The 19,240-nt window shown below is 39.7% G+C and overlaps 1 protein-coding gene across 2 annotated transcripts; it reads right to left on the reverse strand.

Annotated features, from left to right (window-relative positions):
• Positions 1–300: 300 nt before the first annotated feature.
• On the reverse strand, positions 301–17,672 carry LOC125231759 (myc proto-oncogene protein). 2 transcript variants are annotated; one of them, XM_048137328.1, is made up of 3 exons: positions 17,394–17,672; positions 14,254–14,911; positions 301–3,387 (listed from the first exon to the last, which is right to left on the reverse strand). In XM_048137328.1, the coding sequence occupies exons 2-3, from the start codon at positions 14,798–14,800 to the stop codon at positions 2,840–2,842; spliced, it is 1,095 nt and encodes a 364-aa protein (XP_047993285.1). In that variant the 5' UTR covers positions 14,801–14,911; positions 17,394–17,672; the 3' UTR covers positions 301–2,839. The 2 variants fall into 2 exon arrangements, with proteins under 2 accessions (XP_047993285.1, XP_047993286.1); XM_048137329.1 differs by lacking the exon at positions 17,394–17,672 and adding an exon at positions 15,381–15,625.
• Between the last annotated feature and the right edge of the window lie 1,568 nt (positions 17,673–19,240).

Below are 19,240 nucleotides of genomic sequence, written 5' to 3' on the forward strand. Positions count from 1 at the left end.
CATATTTTTATAAGTTATAAAAAATGTCAGGTCAAGTACGTCAAAATGAAATTAATTTCTGCGTTCATAACAAGTAAAGTTGGCAAATAGGTGAAATAGGGTGATCTGACTTTTTTTATTTGCCTAACTAAGTCGCTCTAAAGTAACTTTGCATCATAAATGTTGAATTTCTATGAAAAAAAAAATATGACACTTTATTTTGTTCTGCTTACTTGACACAATGTTACTTTAGGCGGACTTATAATCCTTTGGGTAGAGGAGAAAAGGAATTAGGAAAAGAATATAATGAAAAAACCAAAGTTTTTTTTACAGCTAGCCAAGGCAGAGCTTTTATAATTACCACCGGTACCAAATGTACCAATCACAGTATCAAAACCCTATTTAATAATCATCCCCAACAGTATAAAAATCACAATCAACTAGCCAACATATGAAGCTCCGCCTTAACTTGGCTTTTTATTTCCATATTTAAGATTATCTTAATATTTTCGATACACATAATTAAGGAACAAAAAACCAAAAAACTTCTCTCAAATTTCTCAATAATAATAGTATCCAAAACATATGTGGTAAGTACACAGGTCGTATATACGCCGCTTCCGGGGTTGCAGCGCACACTGTCAAAATTAGGCGGAATCTATGTTGTGGGCTGCACCCCCAGTAGCGCCGAGCGCTGCGCAAGCGCCGCGTGCGAGCACCGGCCGCCGCGCGAGCGCAGATGTTGCCTTACTAGGATACTACACAAAGAAAAACTAATAAAAATTAAACAATAACATGACTTAATCATCCAACCCTTACTTTTATAAAATTTACAAACCAAGTTGCTACGTAATTATATTTTTCGATTACTTTTATATTCATTTGGCAGTGGTGGAAATGTGCCTTGTCACAAAATGTGCAGTATTTTTTTCGCTTTTTCTATCCCGATCTGTATACAGATTATAAAGCTGTCATTTCTTACCATTAACCATTAAACTACTGACTTTTTCTTATGTGAAACCTATAACTTTCCTTTCCTATCACAAGAAACCAATATCGCTTGCGGATAACTAAATCATTAGGTAATCCATCTATTATCATTAGATTATCTTTATTATTTATGTCAAGAAGATTAACAAAAAAATTAAATGCAGGTACAACATTCGAGAATTCGTAATCTATTCTCCAGTTCAGAAAAAAAACTAAACAATTACTAGAAAAAAAAAACTTGTTTTATAAAAAAAAACCGTTTAACATACAACTATGTTCTAACCTATATGTACACGTAGAGCTAGTGGAAGATAAACTGCGAATCTTTAACACGATACTTCGATCCCGTGTACAGCTACTTACTCGTATAAATCGACTACCCTACATAATATTTCTCACAAAAAATATTTCTTGCAACTAATTCGAGTGTAAACCTAATTATCGTTATTATATACAGCAAGGCACATTCCGCCATGAAAGCCGAAAACTAACTGTCCGGGCTCTAGCGACACATACACTAACTTACTGATGTAAAAAACCTATAAAGAAATGCAAAATTTACTATAAGTAGGTACTATGAGGAACTATGACGTGGTTACTTTATAAATCTCCTTTAGGAATATTTCAATTGTAGCTATTGGCGGTAAACGGTCACTGAGATTGTTTCACATATGTCAATCGGACACCTTAACTATTGCAATAGTCAATACGATTAAAGTAACATTTTATTTTCAAGCCGAAAATAAATTTTAAAATTTCATATTCTATTTCTATGTCATACTTGGTGATTCTATATATATTGCTAAGCGATCAGAATATGCGATAACAATTTATTTGCAGCTGCAATACAATGTAAATTAAATATATGTATAAACGCTTAAAATGGTCCAATACGTTAATCCAAGTGATAAAATAGTGAATCGGAGTTAATTGCGCGACTACATGTAAAAACGTTTAAAGTGTTAAAATTTTACAAAATAACAAAACGCTAAAAACATAAGCGAACTAACCTAAGTATTCTTTAAACTTATAGTAATATCAATTAAAACAAGTTATCACACCTCGGCCGACGTTCGCCGGTCGAGGACTGTAATAGAAAACCTACTTAACGGCCCGAAAACATATATATTGGCCAGCGTGTCTCCTCCAACTTGAAGCGGCGCGTGCAAGCGCCGCGGAGCGCATTCGAGAGCCTTCGAGCGGCTTCGAGCGCGCTGCCGCCGCGCCCGCACCAACAATCTTAAAACACATCACTAGCGTCGCTCCCTACTATTTACACCATCCACAAACTCTCTCGCAACATACATTTAAAACGTGACACTGAAACACCATGGTACATTATCATCTATTTATCTTAAAAATGGAAGGTCCAGTAAAAAATCTTCGTTACTGTTTCGAAACAATATCAACAAATGTCAAATTTTCGAATATTCAACACGGAGTAAATCTGTAATGCGCTATGTCAACTATTTATACTTTAATGATAATTCAAAAACATTTTAGAGGTATAACCAGTCTACTAAGTTCACGAAGCAGTCTGTGAGTTAAGATATTTTACTGAGAACCTAGGAATTTAAAGTTAAAAACAGTTTTATGGCTCACTTTGGCACTGCATATTTAATATCGTTGAGCAACACATAATAACTCCAAGTTATTGATTTAAAACTTCAGTACATTCCCACAGAAGCAGAGTAAGCCATTAAAGCTGAACGGTTACATACTCCCGACCTTGAGGCCTTCGATGCCCCTTACAACGCCCAGTAGGTTATGAGACTTACGTACATAGTTCATAGTGTCACGTCGACACGTCGACGAGGCCCCGGGAGTCCCGCAAGGAACAAGCTAAAACCAAGGAGGGGCGGCGCGCCCCTCAATACGGACGATAGCGCGCGGCGACCATAGTGCGGAGCTTTTTCAATTTGGTGAGGAGTTTGTTTTGCTGCTTTCTGAGACATTCGCGCTCGATCTCTTCCTCTCTGAGCTTGCGACAAAGGGACGCGGCCTCGCGGAGGATGACTACTTTCGGCGCGCGCTCTTTATCTTTCGTGGCTGGGATTTGCTTTTTGAGTTCGTCGAAGAGATTTTTGAGGCCGATCCGCCGGAGGCGCTCCATGTCGTTGTGTATGGAGCGTCGCTCCATCTCTGGGGCCTCGGCTTCGGAATCGGTGTCGGTGTTGGAGCGGCGGCCGCGGCGGCCGGGGCCACGTGCGCGGCGGCGCGGCACGGCGGCGGCCACCGTCGCGGGCGGCACGAGGCGCTTGCGCGCCGCCGGCCGCGGGCTCATGGCGGAGGCCACCGTCCGCTGGATGTGCTGGCGCTCCTGGGCCGACGGCACGCGGGGGAGCGAGTCTGTGCGCACGTGCGTCGCGGCCAGAGGCAGCTGCGACGTGCCGAGGGATACCACGTCGATTTCCTCCTCTGTAACAATGGAGAACGAGTTTAGCTTTTTGCTCTCAAAAACACCGAGATATGTGAAAGATTTATAGGTGACCCTCGTTTACTGCGCTAAATTGAACCGCCAATCATTAAGAATGAGGATAAATGGAACTATAACTCCACTTGTTAAACGGATAAATGCCCCGGCGGAGTTGATTAAGCGCGAAATTAAATCCTTGCACGTCCCGGCCGCATAGCGTTCATTGAGCTATTCGCTGCATATAGTCTAGTGTACCTAGATCTATCTAGGATGCGACTGCAGCGGGTGGGGCGAGGGCGTCGACCCCACTACCGCAGCGTCTGCCGACATCGATCGTGTGACGTCACGTTCGCGCCAAAACGAGATGCTGCACCCTGAATGGAGTACTACGCGTCCCGCTACTACTAGGGTTACCAGCGGAAAATTCTACAAAAATCTAAATATGCGCTTCTGCGCTGCACTGCGACATTCCGATATAAATAAATCGGAACATCTTTTATTCAACGGTTTTTTATGACGCGCGCGGCTGGCCCGTAAAAGATAGATTTAGAGTCTATTTTTAGTCTTACGCAATGTTCGCATGACTGCGGATCCTCGTAAAACGCAACGTAGAAGGGATTGTGTTCGGTTATAAGTGACTTTGCCACAAATTAGAATTAGTGGGTTATAAGGATAATTTTATGCATAGCTGCGGCTTTAGGCCGGAATTGCCACAATTCTTGGCAATCGGTCAAGGCAGACCGCTCGTTAAAACCTAAAGGCTCTTAGTAACCTAGCTTAGGATTAGGCTATCAGATTGACATTCCGGTGACGAAACGTTATCTATGTTAATTTAGGGTTAGGATTTTGCTAACGCCTACGTTTTTTGTTCCCTAATCTGGACTTTCAGATAAGATAAATCAGGAACTTACATATTTGATCGTAGATTTATTCGAAGCTTGTGAGAGACGTACGGGGTTGGTTGGCGTCAATGGTAACGCCTCAATACGGGCGTCTCTCTGTTATAATCTGCCTGTTTTTTCTAGAACCGAGGCCACAGGGCACAGGGCTCCCAAATGAACAGGGTAAAATACGACAAAATGTTTTGTTACACTTTCATTACTTCTAATATAAACTCGCACTAGAATTCAAAGATTGACTTAAAACAGCACCAATTTCAAAGCCTTGCAATGTGTGAATTATCGTAAATCGTAAAGGAAAGTACGAAGACATAAAACGATGTAGGTTATCGGAAGAGCTCGGGAAGGCCGATCGCGCGTAACGCGATTTTACGAAAGCAATCCGACTCGCGTTCTTTTAAGAATGTCATCGCGGCAGTTTCACTGCAATTTGCGAGAATTTTTAGGTCACAGAAGAAACGAAATTGTAAATCAGCAGAATACTTCCTGCTTATATACTTTATATCGATATAGGTTAACCTAGATGTTTCCTATAAATGTACTCGATCGCGTCCGACTGATTCATAGAATCCATCGCTTGATCACGCGATCCGGTTTCGCGAATAATCAAGTCAGCTTGGGAATATTAGGACTTCTGGTTTTACCGGTTAGGGGGGGGGGCTATCTATCTATGCTTTTAGCGCATGTTGAGTGAACATTTATCTAGCAAAGTCAGTGTCACTTGAAATTGTTAGAGTACAATGTTCGAGAGAAATACGAGTATTATTATGATTATACAACATTTGGATATAGATAGTTAATACAAATATACGGAACAGTACTCTAGTGTTTCAGATGTTTAGCGCTTTGTACTTTATCTGGGTTTAAAGACTTTATTACTCATAAAGAACAATCAATCAATCATTTTATTGGTAAACATAGGTACAGTACATAGGTTCACTTACAATGATTCCGCTACCACGTTGATAAACTATCACGTATGCTGATAAATTACAAGACAGTTATCAAAAAGAGGATTAAATTATAAAAGTATAATTATCAAGTAAATCGCATTCAAAATTACCATGAGTCAACTGCGTCATTTCGCGGTACCTAAATAGTAATGGCGCTTGTTGCTAGTCTTGTAATAAATTTATTTTACATTGTAAAAATATTTATGGAATCTATGCCCAGCCCTACCATTCACGAGCCCCAAGGACGAAAGATTGCATCTCAGCACTTATCAGAAATAGAACCAGAACCAGTTCCACGGGCAGCTGTTACTAAACCGAACGCAAGTACGTAATTCTGTACTACGCCGCGAAAAACGTGATTCGCGTAGAAACGGGTATAAATATATTGGCGCCTATGATAGTCTTTGGTGGGCGGAACGTCTTTCTTACGATGGTTACCATGCCAACTTGGCTTAAATTAAAAGGATAATGCCCATGCTTTTATGTGTGAGGCGATAAAAAAAATATACTCATTCTATAAAAAAAAGTTTAGGATTTTGAGCAGCAAAGTTTCAGTTTTCTCGCGGGTTTGTCGGCGCCGCGATTAACGGAACGTCATTTGTTTCAAATGTAAACGATACAGCGTATTGTCGCGGCGCGCCGGTCCGGTCTAGTGCTTTATTATATCGCTAGAGCACTGAAGACAGTAATCCTATAGTCGGGTATATTGGTGTCACTAGAAAATACCACGAAATATGCTTCTTTCGCGCCTAAAGTGGAAAGAATTTGCCTACTTTTCTTACTTTTTTCTCCCTAATCTCTAAAACTCCATTTCGAACCTTCAATTGTTCTTATTCGAAATCTAAATTTAGAACATCACGATCGGGCCCTCGTGTTTCAAATTTTCTTTCGATGGTATAAAAAGTTGCTACCGCCGTTCCAATTTTAAACGATCAGCTTTTTACTGTCCAATAAAAATGATCTTCCTTTGTCTATGAAACGCCGGCAACATCAGTTTTCAAATTTTTTAATCCGAACACATCCAGTCTCTTTTGTTTCGATTTTAAACTTAAAATGCGTATGGGCAACTGAACGATACGCTATCTAGTTAGCAAATAGCGCAAAAGCTATTCTTAAATAAGATTAGTCACTGTTCTGAGTACTGTTGCAATTTCACCGTGAGAAAGACAATGAGTCATAGACTTGTAGGATTTATAGACGTATAATGGTTTTATCTCGGTGTTACGTTACAGCTTTCAAAAAGGTTTACACAACTTCGTTCTTACATAATTTACATATTAAAGTTGAGGAAAATGCTAGAGGAAGTTTCGTGGATTTTACCAGTATTAAAAAGTAAAAACTTTGTAGGCAACTTTGAGCAGTAAAACGGGCAACAAGCTTTAAAATCTTGTTAAGGAATTGACGTATATCAATATGACAGACGACCTGCTAAGGCGGCACGGTCCGCCGCGCCGACGAGGCCAAGTTCACTGGCATTTGAGCGATAATTAAAAATTATCGTGCGCCACGCCATCTCACATAGCGTGCTAGCAACGGCCCGACAAGGAAAAACCTAAGCTATTCTAACTAAACGGTCAAGCGGACCAGTTTAATCAGCATAAAATACCCTTCTCGTCGCCGTGGGTAACAAAGTTCGCCATACGCTGGATGAGTTTGCGTGTGCAAGCGATGGTAATACTCGGCCTGGTTGTTACGCGCGGTAAAACGGATATGAAGTTCTAATTTCAAAATTCAAACGACCGTTTTGAAGTTGGCAGTTTTTAAATGGCTGTAAATGGGATTAAAAAAGTATTCTATGAAACTTTAGAGTTAATGTTCTATGCATACTGCATAGCATGTAATGTGCGAATCTTATACATGTTTCAAGTTTTTTTTTAATAATAGTTATTTGTTATACAAGGGGGCAAAGTTGTATTTTAACGCCGAGTGTGGAATTTCACTCGCAAGTTCAGGATTCTATTCTCGAACCACTCGCTTTGCTCGTGGTTCAACTATAGAATCCTTTCACTTGCTCGTTTTTCAACACACGAGAAGTAAAATACATTTGCACCCGAGTGTAACACAAAACTTTTCCCCTCACTACAGCGAGGAAACTACAACGCAAAAAATGCGTTTATTACTGCTTCCAGTAGTTCCACAGGTGGTAAATCATCTTTATTACTAGATTCACCTACTTTTATCAATTTTAAAGCAGTTAATTTTACTTTATTCAAGGTCAAATTACTTTACCCACTAGTGGATAAAATGCGTTTTTACCCGCTGGTATTAAAGGACAAAACACGTGTTTCCGAGCTAGTGAGGGGGAAAAACCTTTTTACTTAATGTCGTTGCCTAAGAAATACCTAGCAGCATTAGAGCAACTCTTTATCAGTAAGTACTGCCAGTGGCATGCAAAAGATAACAGCTTTTTACACACAGGGATTTCCTCAATTTGATAAAAGATACGAGTATGACTTATTAGATTTATACAGTCTCTGAATTTAAATGGCGTCGCCCTTTTTATAACACTCTGTATAACCGTCATAAGAATACTAATTAGAATGAACATCCGTTTTCTAACAAGAACTCGTTATTATAAGCATTTTATAAGTACATACTTGTACTTTTTCACTTCCCCGCTTTTTAACGTTTATTAATTAACTTTTTTTATCTTATCATACTCATTGGTCTTTTACTACTAGCTTCAAAGAGTTTTTATTTTAAAAAAACTTTCCATCGTTTTTTAAAAAATCCATAGATTCGCATGAAATTTTAAAAAGGTTACATATAACGCGACGATCTAAAGTCGGTCATCCACCCTGCAAGCCCACGATATAATTCATAGGGCCCGGTACATAGTGGATCGATGCCTCGACCTTGGCGAGGTTATGCGGAAGTTCACGGCCTCGCGCGTGCGTGGAAAAAAGTGACGCAAGACCCCAATTGGCTACTTCAATTTGGCAGATATTAATGAGTGTTTAGTGTCTTTCGCGCGTATGTAGATTAAATGGCACCAATTTAGGCATAATAAGGAATTTAGGCCTGGAAAGTTAACAATGAAAGTGAAGCGTGAATGGTAATTTTACGGTAGGCTGATTTTTTAAGAGGGCATTCAACGAAAACGTCGTAATAATGTAAAATTGATAGTTGTAGTCGGCAAAATGCTATACTTTCCGTCATCTAAAAGACTTATTAAGTTCAGGATTCGATTAGGACATCTTCTTAACTTACATGTTGTGAGACTGGATTTTTAAAAACTAACTCACTTAATTAATTATGATTTTTTTTCTGGTGCATGTTTAGGAAAACCCGCGAAAAGTGCTGACTTAGTCCGTCTAATTTGTAAAATTTGGATAGTTTTGAATGCTTCAAGTGGTAAATTTGTATTATGTATATCCTGTACTACAATCTTTTGAGACTACTTCTTTGTTATAAGGCTTTAGAATAGAGTAAATGAGGATATGATGAATCCAATTTGTTTCAGAAATCACCTCAGATTAAGTGTCAATTTCTTCGAAAACTTACGTGTTTTTGAAGTAGTTTTAATATAAAAATAATCTGCAACGCTTACTTAAACAGATTTTATGCAAAAGTTTTCTATTAATTGCAATTTAATATTTTTGACGATTTTTTAAAAATGCCTCCTTATTACCGGTTACGCGCGCTTGCGATGTCAGTACCGCGGCAGAGCTTGTAGAGGCAGGACGTATGTTAGTCCGCTCCGCACGCGGCTCGACGATCGCGAAGTTATTTTGTCATTGTGTGCGGCATCCGCCGTGTCCAAAACCGCACTTGTGTGCGTGTTTGGCTGTACTGTTGCATGTATACTGCGACCGAAAACTTTGATCCTTGGGTTGACGACTTTGGTAACTAACTAATTAACTTGACTAATATTTTTAGTAAGTATTATTTATTATTGAATATCATTTTAGGTTACTGACTCGTCTCAACAAAATCTTTGACAATAGATGGTACTCAGGATCTGATGATGAAGTCAGATAGTAGTCATGAGCTCTCATCAACCAGGTCTTGAAACCATTTCGTGTTTGGGCTCGTTTGATTTGCCTCAACAAGATCTTTGACAAGAGGTGATGGTACCCAGGATCTGATGATGAAGCCGGAAGGTAGTCATGAGTTCTCATCAACCAGGTCTTGAAACCATTTCGTGTTTGGGCTCGTTTGATTTGCCTCAACAAGATCTTTGACAAGAGGTGATGGTACCCAGGATCTGATGATGAAGCCGGAAGGTAGTCAACAGAATTCATCAACCAGGTCTTGAAACCATTCCGTGTTTGGGCTCGTTTGGTTCGTCTCAACAAGATCTTTGACAAGAGATGGTACCCAGGATCTGATGATGAAGCTGGAAGGTAGTCAAGAGAATTCATCAACCAGGTCTTGAAACCACTCCGTGTTTGGGCTCGTTTGGTTCGTCTCAACAAGACCTTTGACAAGAGATGATACCCAGGATCTGATGGTGAAGCCGGAAGGTAGTCAAGAGTATTCAACAACCAAGTCTTGAAACTCTTCTGTGTTTGGGCTTGTTTGATTCGTCTCAACAAGATCTTTGACAAGAGATGGTACCCAGGAACTGATGATGAAGCTAGAAGGTAGTCAAGAGTATTCCACGACCAGGTCTTGAAACCACTTCTTGTTTGGGTTCGTTTGATTCGTCTCAACAAGATCTTTGACAAGAGATGGTAATCACTCTTTTATACTCTGGCGCATCCACTGTCTCAGTGTGTCAACAGTCAACTAAAGCAAGTAGGCGTAGCGTAGAGTTGTATTTCCTTACAAAAAACTAATACATAGATGTGGACCTTCCTGTGCTCCATGCAATTAAAACAACATAATATTTAAACACCGGCCGAGAGCGTGTCGGGCCACGCTCAGTACCTGCACTGAGCGTGGCCCGACACGCTCTCAGCCGGTAGATAGCCGCTCGGGTCTTCCGTAGTTTTCCATATTTTTAAAAAACTACAGAACCTATCAAGTTCAAAACAGTTTTCCTAGAAAGTTTATAAAGTTCTACTTTTGTGATTTTTAAATATTTTTTAAATATATTGTTAAAAAGTTAGAGGGGGAAGGGGGACACTTTTTTTTCCTTTAGGAGCGATTATTCCCGAAAATATTAATATTATCAAAAAACGATTTCAGTAATTCATTTTTAAATACCTATCCAGCAATAAATCACACGTTAGGGTTGAAATGAAAAAAAAATCACGCCCTACTTTACGTGTAGGGGGGTGGGTACCCTAATAAAACATTGTTTCCACTTTTTATTTTTGCACTTTGTCGGCGTGACTGATATACATATTGGTACCAAATTTCAGCTCTCTAGTTCTAACGGTCACTGAGATTATCCGCGGACGGACGGACGGACGGAGGGACAGACAGACAGACATGGCGAAACTATAAGGGTTCCTAGTTGACTACGAAACCCTAAAAACACATTTTAAATATAAAAAAAACTACTTAAAATTAAAGAAAACCGATCTTAGTTCCATTATATATATGTACCTAGAAAACATCATCATCTTCCTTGCGTTATCCCGGCATTTGCCACGGCTCATGGGAGCCTGCGGTCCGCTTTGACAACTAATCCCAAGATTTGGCGTAGGCACTAGTTTTTACGAAAGCGACTGCCATCAGACCTTTCAACCCAAAGGGTAAACTAGACCTTATTGGAATTAGTCCGGTTTCCTCACGATGTTTTCCTTCACCGAAAAGAACCTAGAAAACATATATCATATGCAAAATGAAATAAAACTAAGAAAACGGATTATATTCATTATACGCGAAATAATCTGATTCCATAAATTTATTTCATGAGTAACTATGGCGGTGACAGAAGACAATATTATATACACAATTTATTATATTATAAAAGGTTTTTTAAATTATTTCTTCCAAGGCTACACACGTTTTAATAGAAAAAACTGTGATAACTTTAATAATTAAACTAAAAGGTCAAGTATTTATGCACGAAATCATGTATGCAAATATGTAATTTATATGGCGGTGTTTTTACGCAAGTATCAATAATGGTTAGTCCGCAACGCTACTGACGGCGTGGCGGTACCGACCATGAATGCTATCCCTTTCGCTCTAGCCGCACGTAAGGTTGGTTCGAAGAGGATCGCACGCTATGTCTGTACCGCAGGCTACAATGTCTGTAGTGTGCGTCTGCACACAGGCGCAGGCCGCCGGCAATCGTTATGCTTCTGGTTATAGTGTGCGTATCAATTACACTCAATGCGTAGGGGGACAGCCCGCCAGCGCGCCGCCGGCGTCGAAATTCGAGCAAGCAGATGTTGCGTTTTTGAAAGCGCTCCGCGACGGATCAAAACCAATATGTAATATGATGATTTGCTTGACAACTATACGCAGTGGAAACTTCAAGAACACATGAATTAAACTAGTTAGATCAAAAATTAATGTCTTGTTACCACGGAACTTATCAGCCAGCATACTTTAAGTTTTCGTGATAATGATAAGACAATACGAATTTATGTTAGGATGTCACATTGCATATTGTTATCGGCATTGATAAATCATGAAGGCCGCAGTGAGGCCAGGCGGCTATAACTGCGAGTACGTGTACATCACGATATTCACGACGTTTCTTACAATCAGGCTACTACACATAGTGATTGTTGGATGTCTACGTGCATACGCGATAATACCAAGGTCTTTAACTACTATGTGGCGTTACATAAATAGTTGCAAATCTGAACATATTTTGATAGTGCGTACTCGTGTAGCGCGTGTGTGCTATCATGTCAGGTTGGTTGCGACATTATAGCAAGGTTTAGGTATGCGAGTGTGTTTAAGTATGATCGAGATCAGGTGTTCGAATGTGTGTCAGGCGGGCCGGTAACCGAGGCTGGGTTAGGTTAGGTTAGGCTTCTAAATGATCGCTATATTTAGGTCGCTGTTGAAGTTGGACCGCGCAAATTGCTTTAACTACGCGCCCGAGGCCTTTTATTACACCCAGCAACTCGATAAAATATAAATTCCTACATAACGTGCACCTAAAGCATTAAATACAGGGCTCAGTATAAGAAATGTCGTTAAAAACTAGTTAAAAATTACAACCTCATGCGACTTGACGGGCGCGATCTGTCAAACGTATATTTTTTGCATCCCAAATATAGACGTAGAGAGAATGTTACTTAAAACAGCCTTGGTTCAGTCTAGATTGATATCCACGTATTTTAGGGCACCACGCCGAAGCGGATCTAATGTCCTGAATCGCCCTTAAAGGAGTTACAAATTCGACCGGCCTAGTTTACTGCCTACTAGTTCTAGTTTTACTTAACGCTATTCATCAAATGGCGACCGAGCAATCCGTCAAGATAATGTGAGCGGGTCAAAACCACCGAGCGCTACTTAAAGAAGGTTATCTCCCGCGAGTTTATTAGGTTTTCAGGCCCCTGCAATTATTAACAATCTAGCAAAAATAACTAATCTTTGCGAAACAGATTTGCTACGAACGTATGGGTACTAAAAGTAAACAGTAAAACGAACATTTTATTAGATACAGGATGGCACTGGAACCGTTCGCTTTTGCTAATAAACATGATTTACAATACGGAGCGCGGCGTTTAACACTTTGCAGTTAAACAACGTTGTAGTAAAATTCTTGGCCATAAAACCAATCATTACAGCGCACACCGAAGTAAATTGGCGCGAAAATGTGTCAACTTTGACCGTTAACAGTAAGCTGGTTGGAGTACGCGCGATAACGAACGCATGCGCCGTAAAATGTTCGCGCGTTTTTAGCTAGTGATGTGACACGGACCGTCGCGAATCCAGTTAAATACATATTTAATCACGCCGTGCAGTCCAACTGCGCCGATATAAACACACGCGTACGCGCACGTGATTTTTTTTCATCTACAGAAACTAAATGTTACTAAATGATTTTTAATCAAGATTAAGTATTTAGATGCTGTCTATCAAATTGTCATCCGACGCCGTAGACATGGAAGCACTCATTTCGAACCGGTCTGGCGAGCCGAGCTCCACTCCAATGAGATTTCATTTCATTCCGCTGCATTCTTATACGAGTAACGGTCTAGACACAGCAAGATTACCGAGCGACCTTAGTAGTTTTTAATACTGCAATGGAATCTTATTGATGTTTATCTACCCTTCAGTAATGTGCAGTTATAATGCGAACATGTGTCGTATGAATTGTAAACAAACAAGTCATTAATATACCCATTCAACCTTGCTCCTAACTCAATAATGTACAAGTTAATTATTATATAACATTGTAACGTTGCAATTAATTACATTGTGATATCGCAGTAAATGCGCGGTAATAAAATATCCGGCCTCTTTCGTCGGCGAACTTATCAGAACAAGAAACTTCACAGGGACAGTGAGAGTAACAGAATATTTTAATCCATCCAAGTCGATTTCTAATCCTCGATCAGTTTAGAAACATGTTTGTAGCTATCTATGTGAACGAAATGCACTTAAGAGCGGGGCCAGAGTGTGTTCACCCGGTCTGTGGCGGGATACGTCAACTCGCAGAGGATGCGTCAAGGACAAGTCGCGGTCGACGCACCAGCGACCCTAGTCCTTTCAACGTGACTTTTCGGAAGACACTAGCATTTCATTCCTGTTTTAATTAACCATGTCAATCCCGGGAGATGAGCTGCCGGGTGAGGAGGGTTGCGCAATTTGACATTAGGGAAGGTTGGAACGTTCAAGGTCGCAGTGAACGAAGGTCCCGGAAGAGCGGAGTCGCGGGTACGTCTAGACGCGGGAGGCGGGGGTGGCGGTCGATACGCACCGTTTCCCGCGCTCATTCCGCGCCTGCGTATTGGAGACATCCCGGTCAGCCCAACTTGTCGTTTAAGAAAGCCTCTCTCAATTCGGAAGGGTTCCGCAGGCCGGAAATCGTTGGTTACTTTTATCTGTTGCTCGAACGTTCAATAAGATTTAATGGTGGTTACTAAGGCCAGATATAAAATTAAGATGAGAAACGATTTCTAAACTTAGGCTATAATTTAGAAGTTGTACTAACCTGATTCACAGGAGTCAGATGGTGTCTGCACGCCCAGATTGTCGAACTGTTGCCGGGCGAGGGTGTAGGAGTGGTCGGCGGCGACGGCGGCGGAGTCCCGGAGCAGGCGCTGCGCCGTGCCCACGACGTCCACGGCGTGCCGGAACTGCGGGGGCTCGTCGCCGTCCAGCGAAGGCGGAGTGTCAGGTCTCGGCGGGGACATGTCCCGTCGGAGCAGGCTCTGCCCCGGCCCAGGCGTCGCTGCCCGAGACAGCTCGGATGGTACAAATGTGTTGGTAGGGTGAACCGAGTCAGCGCACGAGCCTGCCCACATACAGTCATGGTGGACTATGTTCTCTTTATGTTCTAACTCCTCCGGTGCGTCCAATATTCTCCAGTCCAGTTCATCTTGGAGCATGTCTAGGTCCGCTGGCGGCACCAAGTCCAGCCGCTCTGCCTCATATTGGACTTGCGTCCAGAACTCTGATGTTTGAGTCAACTCCATTGACTCCTCGTCCAACGTATCCCAGAAGTCGAATGGGAATATCTGAGTGTCGGCAGCCGACATTTTGTTTAATTTAGGTTTGACTAACTATTTTTAAAGCTAAGACGAAGTCGTCGATATCACAGGGCCCCTTATCACAGGGACGATGCGCGCGATGGGTTCAACGCACACCGTCTGCAACAACCAAAAAATATCCTAAATTAGATGCGTGCTCTTAGACAAAATATATAATATAATTAAATACTAAGTTAATTTATTTAAATAGTAATATGATGGTTTAAATCTAACAGTCATATAAAGTACTTATAGTAAATGTAGTATTAATGTAATATTTAATACAATAATATTTAAACATTTGGTTGTAAATTTTTAAATAAAAAATTAAGTTTTAGGCTAAGTCCAACAGCTAATAGTATGGTCTGCATTATAATATTTATAATTAAAATCGTAATAATTTTAAAATGTTGTTTCTCTTGCGAAATCCAATGATTCGATGAAATCTCAAACTAGTATATCGATTTACTTTATTAATAAGGCCTGACATTGGTGTAACATAATTAACAGTTAATTAATTAATCGCGTGAAATATGATCAACAATATTTAAAAAAAAAAATTGTAATAACTCTTATCAATATAATATACCTTTATCAATGATGTCTCAATAACTAAGTCCACTTTAATTGTAAACCATTAAAACCATTCACGGCACAATACAAGTCACTGGCAGCACAAGTCAAAACAAAAAAACCACAAAATAAAATAAAATAAAAAAACAATTAAGTTTGTAGACGAGGGGTGTTGACCCTTCGTATTTACAAACAGTGAATTATAAAGATTGCGAAACGGGGAAGTGTACGCGGCGAAGCCCGATTCTAGACTGAAGTCTGGATGCAAAACCCAACTGTTATAAAGACTCGGTTGGCCTTGGGACTTATCCCACTTTTGTCTAAAAACAAACACAGACCCGCGTACAAAGGAATTGTCGAGCGGAATTCGCGAATTTTTTGGGCGCTTTCTACCTGCGCACATCACTAATTTTACTTTTTTCTCGCTCAGGTACGGATTTCTGTAAGCGATTTTGTTTACAAGTGAAATTGGCGCGAAATGAGAAGGTCCTTTGTTTACCAATAACGCGACCATCGGAACGAGGCGGAGATCGCGCCGATCTGATTCGCACACGGATCAAACGGTTTCCCGCCATATCATGTTTGAACAATTTTATCACTGACATTTATATTACTTGCCAATTTCATACTTAATGACATATTTTATCATTATTTCAATAATTAAGATTGCAGAATCCGAAGAAGGGCTCTAAGAAACATTCGGTTTACGGACTTCTTTTATTTAATTTTAATTAATTTTATCACTGAGATTTATCTTACTTGTCAATTTTATACTTAATAACATATTACCATACTTTTTACAATAAGTTTGTCGTAGTTTTTGTTAACTTAGTACAATTACAATTATTAAGCACGATATTTTAATGCATTAATTACACACTTTAATTTTGCACGCACGGGTGCAAAATTACAATATTTGAATTTATTTTACATAAAGACATAATTATTTTATCATTATTTTAAAAATTAAGATTGCAGAATCCGAAGAAGGGCTCTAAGAAACATTCAGTTTACGGACTTCTTTTTATTTAATTATATAACTTGCTGGGGTACATCCAAATATTTCATATTTAGGTTTTTTTTTATTTAATCAATTCTAGACATCCAACTACTATGCAATACATTTTATATTTTTCTGATGTTTTTTTTTGCAGTCATTGATTAAGTCATTACAATTATCTAACTATGTAGTGCAATACTACTCTACAAGACATAACACTTTCGCATAACATTACGAAAAAAAAACTTTTGAACTTCGAGCGCTCGACTTCAAGTGAACGTGTTATAGGAGATAGCACATCAATTTACTACGAAAAATCTAACAACTCATTATTATAACATATCATAAAAATTATAAATAGCGGGTAAAATTGTATTTAAACATAAGGGTATGTTAACTTACTAAACACTAGAATTTTTAAATTCAATTTCACAATTTTAAGTGTGAAATCGAAAACTTTTGTCGAAATGAGTAATTTTCACAAGACACTTAAATTATTTCAAGAGTGCAAATAATTCACTTTCAAACTATTTTTTACTACCCTCAGTTCGCTTCAGGTGATTTCGAAGCAGGCACTAGGCAGGTACTTATATCGCAGCACCCATATCCAACCAATTTCACAACAATTCGAAATTGTGCAATAGCTACTTTGTTTAGTAAACATTACTTGCACAATATTATTCAGACTACTAGTGAAAACTATCGTTAAAAATGTTATACTGAATAGTTATGAAATCTATCATTTTAATAATTATTAAATTGTATAACTTAAGTTATTACACTTTCAACGAATATACGTTGTTTTAAAAAGTACGGTCTATCTTTTTTAGCAAGTTATGCGTGGAATTCGGCCGGCGCTGTTTCGCAGAAAAGTACGTGGGTACTTGCCGGCAAGCCAACGCCCCGCGCCGCGAAGTATACATAGCTAACTACATACTATCTCGCTATACCACAAGCACTCTGACACTAATAAAATTAAAATCTACACACTAGAAAAGCCTACATAACACATAACAAAATTCTACTCACCAAAAAGTTTGTGCAAAACGCTATCCGACCGCGGCCGGCGATTTACACAATTTACGAAAGATTCTTCAGAATCTTCGACAAAGTTTTTTCCGTACACACTGCGTAACACTCACTGAGACTATGCTGTTGGTTATACAGTGTAAACTATTAAATACGATACTTCTACCGAGACCCCCAATTGAGTTTGGCAAACACTGAAACATTATTCGTGAGCCGGTCGGGGTAGAGAAGCGCGCGAGCGTCTGGTGTGGCGCCGTAGACACGACTGTCGGCCGTCGCGGCGCGCTCGCCGGCTCGAGGCGCGCGGGGCGCGTTGCGCAGCGCGGCAAACCCCCGCACTCCGCAAGCACCCGGCCACAAACCGTCCATTCAACTAATTCTCTGAAAATACGCTTTAAAACACTCAAAACTTTCTACAATCTACCTAATTCCACCCTAAACTGAACACAGGAAACCTTTTCTGAAACCTAGATCTCATAGAAAACGAGTATTTGCAATTTCTGACGAAGCGTCTCACGGGGGGAGAGGCACTCCGTTGCGAGGAAGGAAATCAGCGGCAAAGAATACTATAGCTGTGTCTATAAGTGTGGATGTGTGAGTGCCGCAGCTAGAGGGAAGGAGTACCCGATGTACTTGTGATCGCTGGTTTGTTGGTACTTGAGCATTCGGCTGCGGGCCGCGGCGGAGAGTGGTCACGCCGCTCGTCGTCAGGTCCGCAGCTGCGGAGATCGTGGACTAGTCGGTCGACATTCCGCAGGCGGCCAGGTTATGGCGCGAAGCAGAAATACTGAAATACCTTGCTCCTGATGAATTGCCACGCATTATTTATCGACGCGCCGTACGATTAGCATTTGTGAGGTCTTGTGTTTATAAATAGAAGATGTGTCTTTAATAACTCTAGTTGCTACCTGCGCTAAAATGAGGAAATTGCAATTTGTTCATAACGCAAATTATGTTAACCTATTTATTAAACTTATCTAATTGCATTTACACTAGATACATTACAAAGGAAACATATATGTATACATTAGAGATGGGCCGAATATGGACTTTGCCGAATACGAATATTCGGCCGAACATTCGGTTCAGCTCTTACCGAACCGAACATTCGGCCGAATATTCGGTTACGCCATATTTTTAAAGCGAATGTTAAGATTAAAACTATGAAATGATTGATAATGGTTATACATACTACAACTATGTTCTTATCATTTAGTGGATAACTAAAACTTAGTTAAACCAACTCTGAACTCTTCTCAACTCTTAAACTACGATTATTTAACTTTTTTACAAAACAATTGTGTTTATATTTTGACGCATTTTTAGTAGTTCTTTAGAAAGCTACTAAAATAGGAGCTTATTATCCAATGGAATACGTAAGATCTTCATTAGTTATTCACTTTGTTTATTCGGTAATGCAACCGAATTATTCGGCCGAATACGAACATTGAAAAACTTGCCGAATACCGAATATTTACCGAATATTCGGCCCATCTCTAGTATACATCTACCTACTTTAATAACTACTTACAGTATAGAACCTACAATATACCTATTACCACTTAAGAAGGATTAAATAGGTACTTATTTAATACCTGTAGTAGGTATAGCAACTAAGTCGGATAGCTGGAATCTACTACTTATACAGGGTGGCTTTAGCAACCCGCAAAATTTGAGACACTGTGCAGGTATCTATTAAAATTTAAGTAAATAATAATCCGAGTCAGACCAAAATTAGGTACTTACTAGCTTCAAGGACATATCCTATTGCGATAATCACCATACATTACAAGCTTTAATGATAAAACTACTTAAGTAATGATACTATTTAAGTAATGATATTAATG

Source organism: Leguminivora glycinivorella, chromosome 12, assembly GCF_023078275.1.
Source record: "Leguminivora glycinivorella isolate SPB_JAAS2020 chromosome 12, LegGlyc_1.1, whole genome shotgun sequence".
Lineage (NCBI taxonomy): Eukaryota > Metazoa > Arthropoda > Insecta > Lepidoptera > Tortricidae > Leguminivora > Leguminivora glycinivorella.